A 12,720-nucleotide genomic window follows, 5' to 3' on the forward strand; every position below is an offset into this window, starting at 1 on the left:
AATACAGTGCTGTGCAGAACTATTGAAGCTGGTCTGGAAGGCGCTAGCACTATGTGATAGTGCAGCCAGTCTAATAAATAGTTCAGAGCAAGCTTTCATGGATCTGCTTTATTGCTGTCAGGGGTTTGAACTTGTATCCCTTTATGGTACTGCACAATGACAGTGAAATACATGTGCTTGTTTAGAGCTATTTGGACTATCTCTGGCTGGCACTGTACTAGACAGGTCAGGGATGTTCATGAAGCTGTGACGATGGTGATAAAAGCCAAGGTTGGATTTTATAGTTACCTCTGTTATTATTGAGAAAGCTTGAGAGTAAGGAAACCATTTCTTCATCAACCTTTCCAACTGCAACAGCCACAGCCACTAAGACACCCTGGGGCCCACTGAAGTGATGGGAACATCCTTGGTGATTTCAGTCAGGCCTGGATTGATGAGACAAGAAACTGTGGTTACGCTGACTTCCACAGACTTCCACTGATTTACTTCAGCTGGGAATTTTCCTCCTGCCTTTTGGTTAGATTGTGCCGACTTTGTTTCTTCAGTGTTAGCATGATAGATGCCTTAGAAGTGGTTGATACCAATTCATATAGCTATACATGAAATAAGTGCTAATTCCTCTTCTGTTACATTCTGCAGACAGACTGGGAGAGCTGCCTAATGTTTTCTCTTAATTGTGAAAGTACTGCCTGAAAATGGGACACTGTTATGCATTGTTCACCTTTCAGCCCCTGGCATGGCTGCACATAGAACTCATCTGGACTCCCCTTGCTATGAAACCAGCCCAAACACCAGTTTGGGAGAGGAAGGCTTTCATAGCCACCTGGAATGACTGACAGACCTGTGATCCTTGAGAGGTACGGCACTGTACTGGACCTGAAAATGTTCCATATGATTGGAAGCCCATTAGCTAAAGTAAGAGGGCACAATGTGACCATGTTTTATTTTAATAGGCTCAGCTATTATCCTGGTACACATCACAGGAAGTCCTTGTTAATGGTGGTCTACCCTAGAACTTCAGTTTGCAAACTCATCTGGAAAAATATGGCTATGACATTAACTATTACATCCTAGGTGAGGACTTCAGTGGGTTAGCTCTCATAGCCTGGGAACACTGGAGACCTCAGTGGGACCACAACTGGGATGCAAAAGATGTCTACAGAAGAAAGTCCAGAAAACTCATAACTGAAATGGAAGGGAATATTTCAGTAAATGATATTGAACATTTACCCAGAGTTTCCTTTGAAGAAAGTGCAAAAGCTTTTATGAAGGAAACAATTGCATTAGGAATGAAAAGCAGACCAAAGGGCCTGTGGGGATACTATTTATACCCTGACTGTCATAATTACAATTTCTGTGATCAGAACTACACTGGTTCCTGCCCCAAAAGTGAAGCTTTGAGGAACAATGATCTTTCCTGCCTCTGGGATATCCGTGTAGCCCTGTATCCTCCCACTGGCATTAAGAAACCCCTTGGAAACAGTCAAAAACATTTTGCACTTTTCTCAGTTTAGGTTGAATGAATCCATAAGGATTTCTTCCATGACATCCTAAGATTATTTGCCCATATTTGTGTATACTTGACTAGGTTATAGAGATGAACCTTTACTATTTCTCTCTATGGTAAGCTTTTGCTGGAACAATGTGGGCTGCATTTATGCTTTAACCATTCTTGCAGATGGTGCATCAGGATGGAAAACCTCCTACTTGGCCAACTCTCCTGGTTCATGTTAATTGTCCACATGCTTTAAAGAGCTCAATGTTCTGAAGAAAAAAGGCAGCCTCAAATACTTGTTTTTTTGCCTTAATTCATCACTAAGCTATACTCCAACATGCATTTGAATGGATTAAAAGCATTTCAGCAATTTGAGGTAGTACATAGGAGGCAGTTAATACATTAGTCCTCCCTGATGTACTTTCTTCTGCTTAGGTATGCAATCACTAACTAATCCCCACATAGCTGCCCCTTCTATAGAAGGGAAACTGAGGCAGAGATGTTAGCAACATGCTCTGTGTTACCTCAGAATCGGAAATTGAAACCAGTGGTCTTTCTGCATGCATCCATCTCAAAAACATTTAATTTAGTCCTATACCTCCCTTGGAGCAAGCAAAAGGTGCACCAGAACTGAGGAGTACTGTTCGCATCAGCTGAACACACACACAGAGAAGTATTTTCAAGATAAGTGTCTTACCCTAGTCCTTCTTTATGTGACTTTGGACATCCTCACAGAAACTGGATGAAGACAGTAGGTTTCCTGTGAAAAAGCAACATAACTTATCTGTCACAACCCTGGCTTCATTCTCCCTTGTAGACAGTGACTGCACGACCAGCAGGTCTCAATTTCTGTTTCAGAGTTTAGCAAGTGAGCTGCATTCACTTATTAAAGTCTATGTTTAGTCTTTCAGCCCAGGTATAGAGTCTGAAGCTGGCACCTTGTCTGGGAAGGAGCTCTCTCTCTTATTAGGTCCCACTACTCCCCTAGCACTGCCATCACTCACTACACTTCCCAGTAAGGAGCTGCACTTCTCTCCATCTTGAAGGCAAATGCCTATTCTTAGGCATTAAAGGAGGTGCAGACACCTGCTTTGGTGGTTTTATCCAGATTGCCCTTCCTTAGCTTTGCAAGAGCATAGGTGGACATCAGTAACTGCTGCAAGCTGGTGTGCATTCCCTTTGCCATTTTATGCCCAGTTTCTGCCTCTTTTCCCCTTCAGGCAACTAATTCTTGTGAAGTTTTTCTACATTGATTCTTGATGTGCTGTGGCCCTCAATCTCCCTTAGATCGATTATGTTGTCTAGGGAGTTACTTGCATATCAATGGTCTTTCATCTTCAGTGCTTGTGGCATAATAATTCACTTGTTGCTGATCCTTAATCACTGCTCAAATTAAGGATAAACATCCAAGGACCAAATACTCTCTCCTTACAGTCTTGTGATGTGAGGAAAAGGTACAGTGAAAGACATCTCTCTGAAACAAACCTAGAAAGAGCATGAAAGTTGAAACTGACATTCTTAAGGTTTGCCAAGTGTTGCATTTTCTCTTTCATTTAAGGTTGCACAATGCCAACATTCTGCCTCGTATAGTGTGTGCCTATTTACAGTCACTTTTTCTAACATTTTTATAAGAATCTGACTGAGCTCCTAGGGAAAGCAGCTAGAACAATGCATGTCTTTGGAATCACAGCTTTCAAATAGGAGAGGGAGTGGAAAACAGCTGATTGACATAGCAGAATGGCTCTCTCCTTCCCCTTATCAACAAAAACAGAACTGAGGGAATGCTCTGGGGAATTTTCGTGTTAAAAATCCCACTTTAATGAAAAGATTTTAGTTGCTTCTAGTAATTGATGAGATTTAAAATACCTATAATTAAATTTTGCTTCAAAGTAAATTAAAATGCATTTTTTCCCAGTGTTTGTTCACTTGCTTATTACCAACATCTCACGCAGTACCTAACGTGGTAACTTTTGTTTAATAGTCTTTGTACTCTTGACAGCAAACCTTTAGCCACAATAAAATATAGTTCATAGGGACCAGAATGAAAAGAAAATGTAGTCTGAGGGCCAGACTACATAACAAACCATTGGATTACTTTAGAAATGTTGCAAAATGCTGAATTAGCCTGACAGTGATGTCTTTACTCTTTTCAATATAACAAGATCTTATTAACGTTATTGGAGAGAGTGGCCAGGGAACTGCAAGCATTGTTATTTGGTGAGATATGAATTTAACTTCTTCAAAGGTAAGCCTGTGCCTGATTTAAATGCAATGTGTAAAATCCTCATTTTACCCTATTAATAGACACTGTCTGACTGCACCAGTCCTGAGTACTCAATACCAGCAGAGCTGACTGCTTAACCAGTCTTTGCTGTCCCCAGTCAGGATGATGGAATATGGTCAATTCTTCCTGGCTCAGCAAGATCCTGTGAGACTTACAGGCAACCAGTGGTAAGGAAGGAAGCCAATGGCTAACACCAGTCATTTTGGAAGACAGTTCCTCAATAGTTATCATCCTGGTCAGATTCCTTTCCAGCTGAATAAAACACTAGGAAAGCATCTAGAGCCTGATGAGCACATCAGTCAGGCCAGATTGGGTGTACCCATGGTGCCCAGCAATTTGTCAGGTTATGGGAACTCTATTTGTGTCTCTGTGTAGGCAAGCAAAATGAAGCAGGCTGTTGAGAGCAAATGGAGAGGCTTTGTATTATGTGATATCAGACCTAGTCACATTACAATCAAAGATTGATTTCTGAGGTTCTGTCATGTCCTGGAACTTTCAGAAAGCCGCACATCAAACTTTGTCATGAGAAAAGACTTTGTCCTTAAAGCTCTGTGAAATGAGTGTTCTGGGCTGTCTTTCTCCTGGCAGACAGTATAGAAAACACAGCCAGCATGAGAATGAATGGCTGAAATAAGTGTTCAGTTGTCCCCAGCAAATTCAATTACTTCAGCCAATTTTTGTAAGTATTCGGCTGTGGTTTCTGTCAGAGTCAATGTGAACAGCAGGGTGAACTTCCTTCCAACTCGGTCAAGTGACAAAGGCAAGCCCTGGAGCATCTCCATCAGCTCTAGACCCCCACAGTCTTGTCACACAACCACGCTGTCATCACCTGCGTTTCTAGCGTACATCATGGCTTCTTTGTAGATCTACAGACTGTGGTGTTTTCTGGGGAGTACAAGTTGTTAAAACTCTTTGTGCCTTAATTGGGTTATATTTTCTGTTTAAAACTTGCTAATAATCCTTTAAATTAGTCAAATTTAAGTTATCCTGAATGAATTCATTAATGCAGGCTGCTTACATATTGCATATTTTTCATGAGGTAAAAGGAAAAAATAGAGAGGTTAGTTTCACCTGAGCTAAAATTTCTTTTCTCCCATTAACAGGGCAACTGCACAGAAGTGCAAGAATTTGCTGATTCTGAATTAAGGCCCTACATTATCAATGTCACAGCAGCAGCTGAGGTGTGCAGCAGGCATCTTTGTCAGGATAATGGATGACATGTGCAAAGAACCTGGAGAGCCTTGACAGATCTACATTTGAAGCCTAAGAGCTTCTGGATAGATGCCTTGGAGGACCAAGAGTTTATTGGGAGAGGAAAAGCATCAAATGAACATCTGGAAATAATGGCAGAGACACTTGTCTGACATTGTTAACAGGGTTATGAAGGAACTGATTGTGGCAAAGTTAAACTTGCTGATGACCATCCAGTGAACTCTGCAGGCTCTGTCTCACCCAGGAGATTTGCAGCAATCTGACTGCTTCCTTTGCCTTTGATGAGTCTTCTCTAACTACTGCTTAGTCAAATAGCTGGTTTCAGTCAGTCAAGAGGGATGGTAGAGTGGATCCAACAAAAAGTCTCACATGTTCTGCATCTGGGGACTGGACATGTCATGGTCCCAGACGTAATCCAAACCCTGCAGCTGTACCCCAAACTTTAATGCCTGTAAGGCATGGAGAGGATGGGGCATCTTGAAGGCTGAGTCAAAACCATACAAGTCATAGGAATATGTCTGGCCCTCAATCCCATCTTCTGAGATTAGGCTGCTTAGGAGGCTAGAAGCCAGGTTTTTGCCCATCTGACAGCCACAACCAGGACAGCAGAAGCCTGCTACTACTGAAAAAAATAGTGTGAGGTTCGCTTTCTCCCTTTGCAAAGAGAGAAAAAGTCTACCCATATCTGCCTCATACTGGATGGCATACTGGATAGAGCATCCTCCCAGAAAATTAAAGATGAGAGGAGGTTTCTAGTTTCTTTTCCATTTGAGTGAATTCAAGCGCCCGTTTTCCTCTTTCACGTCCCATGTGATGGAGAAGTTCATACTTTGAGCCCCCCATGAGGTAGAAAGGAATAAAAGAGTCAGGAGATCAGGAAGAAAAAGACAAGCCACAATCTGCTGATTAGTATATTTAATGAGAAAGAATGTATATATTGTAATCCAACACCAAAGGGTCTCCCTGTGTTTTTTTAATGCCATGACAATTCAAAATAAAATTAATAAGTAATGCTGGGAGCAGCAACTCATCTCAGCCAGGTCTATTTCCATCCCAAATCTATCATAATATTCCAACGACTTTTAAATTTAAAGCTAATGAAAGCACCTCATGGCTATTATAGAGATGCAATCAACAAGGATCAGGCAAGTTTACCATCTTTGACAAGAAACTTATTTATGCCCCAAATGCCATTGTAAGATCTGTCCTCTGGAGGGGGTAGAAAAGCTCCCGGGGCTCTTCTTCCTGTCATCAGGGACAAGAATGTTCTAGAGATGACCATAAGCAGAAAGCATAACTGGCATGGCTCCAGGCACTCTTTGAACCTCCAGCTTCTCAGCTTCCCAGCTTCCCAGGGGTTAAGTATTCTTGAAAGAGAATTTACTTGAATGAAACAATTACAAACTATTTGGTTATTAATAATATACATGAAAAGATGCATATGCACACATATAACATACATGTGAAATAATTGTGTTTTTATATTAGATCCTCTATAGCTGGAAAAAGAATACACAAATAGCCATAAGGAATCTCTGAGACCTATGCTGAGTTCTCTGTTTTCTTTCTATTTGACTGAGGCAAACATTTGAAACATACTATCCAACTCCCACTGGCCTCCATTATTCCTTTTGTACCAGAACCTTAACGATCCCATCAGGCTTAGACCTTTGTGATTTTGCACCTCTTAGCAGCTTTTCATTCTTCAAACATATGCTATTATCCTCATATCTAACCTCAGTGAGTTATTGCCATAATAACTATGTTAAACAAACAATTGTAAGGTGAACAAACACTATGTTAATAGAGCTCTTGAAGGCAAGTGAGAAGAACTTTCATTAATTTTTATGACAGAATTTCATTGTAGAAAGAAATATTTTAAATTCCATTTAAGTTAGGGGAGACTGTGACTAAACCACAGCCAATCAATAAGAAATAAACTGGGTTTAGAATGATCCTTCTTTAAAAGAACAAAATATAAATGAAATGCAGGCTATTTTTTTAAAAAAATAAATGCAGGAGATCCACTAAAAATCTTCTAAAGCGTATTTTTATAGTGAAGAAAACTAGAGATATTTTGATTGATTTTTTTTTTTTATGGAACAGTTTTCTCAGAAAAATGCAGTTTGTTAAAATCAAAGTGCTGATTGTGGTGGATTTTTTAAGGAAAAGGTGTAAAAATGATTCATTTGATATTCTGCTTGTGCTGTAGGACTGAAGTACATACTAATTGGAAACAAAATGTCAGTGTTTTCTGAGCAGCATTGGATCAGATGTTAGCTTTGACTCTTGTTGCTGTCTTCATTAAGGTCATATCCTACTGCTCATAGCAACTAAACAATGAGAAAGAGAAAGTGTTTTATAAAATCAAATTTAAATCTCTTCTGTGAATGTGTTAAATTAGCAACTGTGTGTAATACATTAATGCTTTTTATATAAATGTTATGATATTCCTTGGTATCCAAACATGCATCCGGGTACACAGGCCCAGATTTCTCCCACCCAATATATTCACTGAAGTGAGACAACTAAATTAGAAGCTAACCCGCCAGGGGGAAGGGCACCACCTGAGGACCAATTCAGGTGCAGTGGGGTTTAGCTGGTTTTGAGGTAAGTAGCCCTTGGGCAGCTGTTGTTGGAGATGGCATCTCTCTCAGCAGTATTGGCAGGCCAAATGATTCTGTGAGGTTCAAGTAGCCAAGATCGGCAGCAATAACCTGCAGGACAGTACAGTGAGGAGATACTTCCCAACCAGAGCAGGTCAACCCCACATCAGGGTACCCCGCATACACAGTCTGTTTTCATGGGGAAAGATGAGCCAGGTGTTCCTTCTGACTCCTCTGCTAACATCCCTCTCCTTTCGAGGCTGGACACTCAGGCATTGTGAGATCTGGTATAAATTTGTATTAGCTGCACCTCTAAGATCAAACCACTTTGTTCTCTTCTGTGAGGAGCACTTCTGATTTCCAGTTTTATGACTTTTTGGATTTCTGTTTTCTTTTCTTTGTGTTTCCTGTTGACTATATTTTGCAATCCTCGACTGATGTGCTGGTATTTGCAAATGTCTTTCCTGGGATCTAACTGTCATGGAGCTTCCCATAAAGAATCAAACTGCTTAAACTTCAGACTGTGGGTTCCTCTCAGTGTCCATACCCTTAAGATTTAGGTATGCCAAAACTGAGCATTATGGGGACTAAATTATTTTACAGATTTCAGTAGCAGTTAGACACCTAAACAGGCCTGAAAATCTGCACCTGGACTCTCAGCAGCTGCATGGTTAAAACTGTTGCATGTGGTATGTAGAATGTAATGCAGTATGTCATAATAAAAATGATGGTTGAAAAACTTATTCTAGATGTAGGCTTTTTCTCTGCAGAGGATTAAAGTTCAATTTATGTTATTATACCTACTAACTGGTAGTGATAAAATGAACTAATCTCTGTACATCCCTGAGAATGGATGCTTTTAATTATAATAAACATATTTTCTCTTATTATAGTACAAATTGTGATTCTCCCTTTCATGTTTTATGAGGCTAAACATTTCTTAGTAATATCATGTGAAAATAATAATATATGAAAATAAAAATCAGAGGACAGATGATAAGCACAGAAATATTTTAGTCAGTGCTTTTGATGGTCTGACCCAAAGCCATATGAAATCAATGGTAAGCTTCCCTTGGTTTCAGTAGGCCTTGCATCAAGCTGGGGTGCCTCCCAGGGAATTACACCACAAGGGTCTTGAGACCTTGATAGGTGTGTCTTCCATGCTAGAACATTCCTAAAATAGATCAGAAGGCATGCAATACAAGCAAAAACAAATTTTGAAGAAGCACCTAAATACAAAAGATATCTAAAGAGCATCTAATAGAGTTTATTATCTAATTTGTTAAAGGTTTTTATAAGCTACTAAGCATTTAGGTAACCAATAAATATCCTATGTGATTTGGTATTTAACAACAGTTATTGGTATAAGGCATGAGAATAACTTTAGCTGTTCTTTTGCCTAGCCAAAAGATTGTCAGCTAAATATCTGCATGTATCTCACTAATAATTGAAACCATGTACAATTTTCAGTACATTTAGTCTTTTAGCAGAAGCCACAAGGTTATTGAAATGGGTTTTCAGCTGTGAATGAGAACAGGACAAACAGAAAACTGCTCTGACATTATTACCTGCTGATCTCCCTCCTAGGCTCTTTTATGAGTCACTTTGAAATGGGAAAACTGGTACTAATTCTGGATTTCAGGTTATTTGGAACTTCCATTTGTAGTAATTCTCTGGCATTGGCATATTTTACCACATTTCTCACTGGCTTTATGTTGACAAAGATATCTTCTCTTTTTGCTTCTATTTACTGTCATCCTGGTAAAGGACAGATGTTTGAAGCTGGCACCTGGTTGTAGTCATACCATGAAGTGGCAGTAAAATTCGTGGCCTTGTTCCTTCATCTAGATCCAATCAGGCAAACCCCATCTGCATGTGTAGCTGGTTAGGAGGTACAGATCCAAGTGACAGCAAGGTTAAAGTAGTGTTTCAAATGAAACCAGAAATTCTGATCTGGTATAGGCAGTCCTTGTCCCAGTCATCCTAACTTATTCAGTACTAAACTATTTTCCTCCCATTAGCCTTGAGGCAGCTGAAGGGTAATGCTGCACCTTCTTGCCCATTTCTGCTGCTTGGTCTTACAGACAGGGATTTTTCTTTATCACTCAACCAGTTCCAGATGTCTGGCTGTTGATCTTAATCCCAGGCTTGGGCTTTGCTGCAAATCAGTTTGACAGTCAAGTGCAAAATAGATTTGCCTTGGCATAATTCAGGTGCATAACTCCCTCAAATGATGGCTAAACTCAGCAATATCACTGTTAAATACAGCATTTTAAACATTGTACAGATTGCATTGCACATTCATTTTTAATTGTATTCTGTACTGAAATTGATGGGAATATGGCTCCTAAATATACTTAATGAGTCAGATTAGTAGTTAGGAGTTTGTTTCTATTCTCATTTCCATGTAGACAGCACTAAAGAGTAACTACCTATCTGAGCCCTAGTACTCTCAGTTATGACAGATTATTTTATGCTTATATTGAATAATTTAATCATCACTGTCATTGTATTGAGAATAGTAGAACAAATTACAGATCTCTTGTATCTTGTTACATATACTTCCACCTTGTGCTCCACTGGTGAAAGTTTGGTTATGTAATTTTCTGAAAATGTCAGAATTACAGTTAAATATTTATTTATCTTGAATCCTAACCTGTTGAATTAGTACCTGAATTTTCTACTGGGCTCCCACTTTAATGCAGGATTTCTGAACAGGTCTGTCTTTGAAAAATGTTCAGAGGTGTTGTGGCTTTCCTCTGCTATGTGAACTTAGCCAGCGGGATTCCTTACTCAGATCACTGTTCACAGACTGGTATACCCTACGAACTCCCTACAGAAAATGAAGTCTCAGCTACACTTGGCTTTCTCAGTATTTAAAAGTGAGATATTAGCTGTTGTTACAGACTTTTCTGTTCTTCTGATTCTTTGAGAATTTGTGTATGTGTTTTGTCTACAAATGTTTTGAGAGAGTGGGAAAGGAGGAATACAGTATGAACTAAAACAGCTGATAATCACCTATTAACATGTAGCAGGAGATTTGGATTCAAGTTATGTCCTTGTTTTGACAGAAGTGTCACAACACCATCCTATCCAAAAAAGATGTTTCAGATCCTTATTCAAACAAGATTCAGCCCATGCTTCTCTAAAGTAAAGGTAAGCCTCCTGAACAGAAAGTCAACACTCTGCTATTCCAAGGATAGTATAACCATATGCCTTAATGATGGCAATGAATCTATTTTCTGGTAGGATTCTGGGTAAACAGTAGTTCTTGAAAGCAGGATCTTATTAGCTCTTCCTGAAATCCGTGTTTCTGTAAAGTTTCTGTCTCAGCGGACAAGCAAGATTATGTTGAAATCTGCTGGGTCTGGCTGCAGTTACACCTTAGATGCGACTGCAGAAAATGTGGCTCTTTCTTTAACCCTCACTGGATGTGGTCAGCGAAGGCTTGACCACTGATTCTTTGAAGATTTGTTTAGAGCTGGAGCAGCTCTGCAGTTTCCTGCTACGTGGGGAATTTGCTTTTGGCAAAGAAAAGCCTAGCCTTTTTCCAAATCTTCAGGCACAGGTCATTGAAACGATCACAGTACTGAAGGCAAAGGCTTTCCTAGTCATCATGGCTGTATCTATCAGATCCATCTACTTTAAACAAACAGGACTCTGGCTTGTTTCTTCCAGAGAGTGGGAGAAGGGATGGCAGCTGAGCATTTAGGGAAAAGTCCTTTGATTAAAAGACTGGCTTTCTGAAATAAAGACTACTACACACCTCTACTACCAAGAAATTCACTCCTTATCAGAAAGCAACACAGACTTAACTAGCATTCAGTTAAGGCAACGTGAATACAAAAATTTACTTGTAATTGCTGGGAGGGAAGAAGTGGGGATTTCTATAGGTGATAAAAATAATTTTCTCCTCTTTCTGAGTATATTGCTTTTATTTTAATAACACACATTTCCTTACACATTTTTGTATTCTGCATTGTAATTTATTGTATTTAAATATAAAAAAGGATCTGATTCTATTATAGTCAGAAAACACTTTGGTTATGTTTTAAATAAATACAGGATAAAAAAAATGTGTAATTTACAGCCTAGTCTTGCCTTTATCTAAATGGTTATTAGAGTTTCTGTCTGGTAAAATGAAATATCACCACCCTATATCACATACATCATGATCTTATCTTGATACAATATAGACTTCAGTAGCAGCAGCTTGCTTGAACAGCAATGTGGAGCAGATGGAGAAAACTTAGTATGGCTGTACTCATGTCCAGAAATAAGATGTGTACACTGAAGAACAGTAGCCCCAAACCAGTTCTCTTTCGTTAGGCAACTGAAGGAAACAAATTGCAGTCAGAATTACCAGGTTCACAAAAGTTTCCTAAAATATATAGATGTTAGAGGCAGGCTTGACATTAGACTTCCCAGAAGTTATGAAGCAAGTCCAGGCAATGTTTATTATCGCCTAAGACAAAGTTTTTGTCTGTTACCAGATAAAAGGCAGATTCTGCAGCTTCCTTTGCCTTTTTTTGCCTAATTCTCCCAAGGCCTTTCAGATCCCAGGCCATTAGTTTCATTAGAACTTTTGTCTGGAACAGCAACACGTTAAATGTTTTGAAAAGTAGAACTGAAAAGAGAAAGGAAACAAAAATGCAACAACTGTGCTATGCACATAGGCAATATCTACACCTGCTGGGGAACTGGGCTTCACAAGGGATGCAATCCACTCCCACCAAAAGCTAGTAAAATCCTTCCACTCACTTTGACAGGAGTGTCAAACTTCCATCCAAGAGAAGTGTGGGACTCTTAAAACTTAAGTTTTATTCATTATGATAACTAACATACATCTGTAAAGGCTAGCAAAGGCTCAAAATGCAAAATTTTATACCACATTTTAACTCTTATTCCTAAAACTTATGTTGCTCAGGTCCACAGTTTTTTGTTTGTTTGATTTTTTAAACCTTCAAAATGTTTGCTCTAGCACTTATATTGATTATATCTGGTCCATTAGGAATACTTAACGTCAAAGAGCATTACAGAAAATATGCTGTCTTTCTGAATTTTAGCCAGCTGTTTGATGTATAACATTGGCAGCTTAAAGCTCCTGCTGAATTTTTAAACTA

At 39.2% G+C, this 12,720-nt stretch overlaps 1 protein-coding gene across 1 annotated transcript; it reads left to right on the plus strand.

Moving 5' to 3' along the window:
- Positions 1 to 695: 695 nt before the first annotated feature.
- On the plus strand, positions 696 to 5,254 carry HYAL4 (hyaluronidase 4). The gene is given in 6 exon segments (XM_074825898.1): positions 696 to 829; positions 831 to 964; positions 967 to 1,487; positions 1,489 to 1,621; positions 3,652 to 3,740; positions 4,883 to 5,254. Coding segments are annotated over 6 exon segments (1,383 nt in total).
- The last annotated feature ends 7,466 nt before the right edge of the window (positions 5,255 to 12,720 follow it).

The sequence above is a fragment of the Strix aluco genome, chromosome 5 (assembly GCF_031877795.1).
Source record: "Strix aluco isolate bStrAlu1 chromosome 5, bStrAlu1.hap1, whole genome shotgun sequence".
In the NCBI taxonomy this organism is placed as follows: Eukaryota; Metazoa; Chordata; class Aves; order Strigiformes; family Strigidae; genus Strix; species Strix aluco.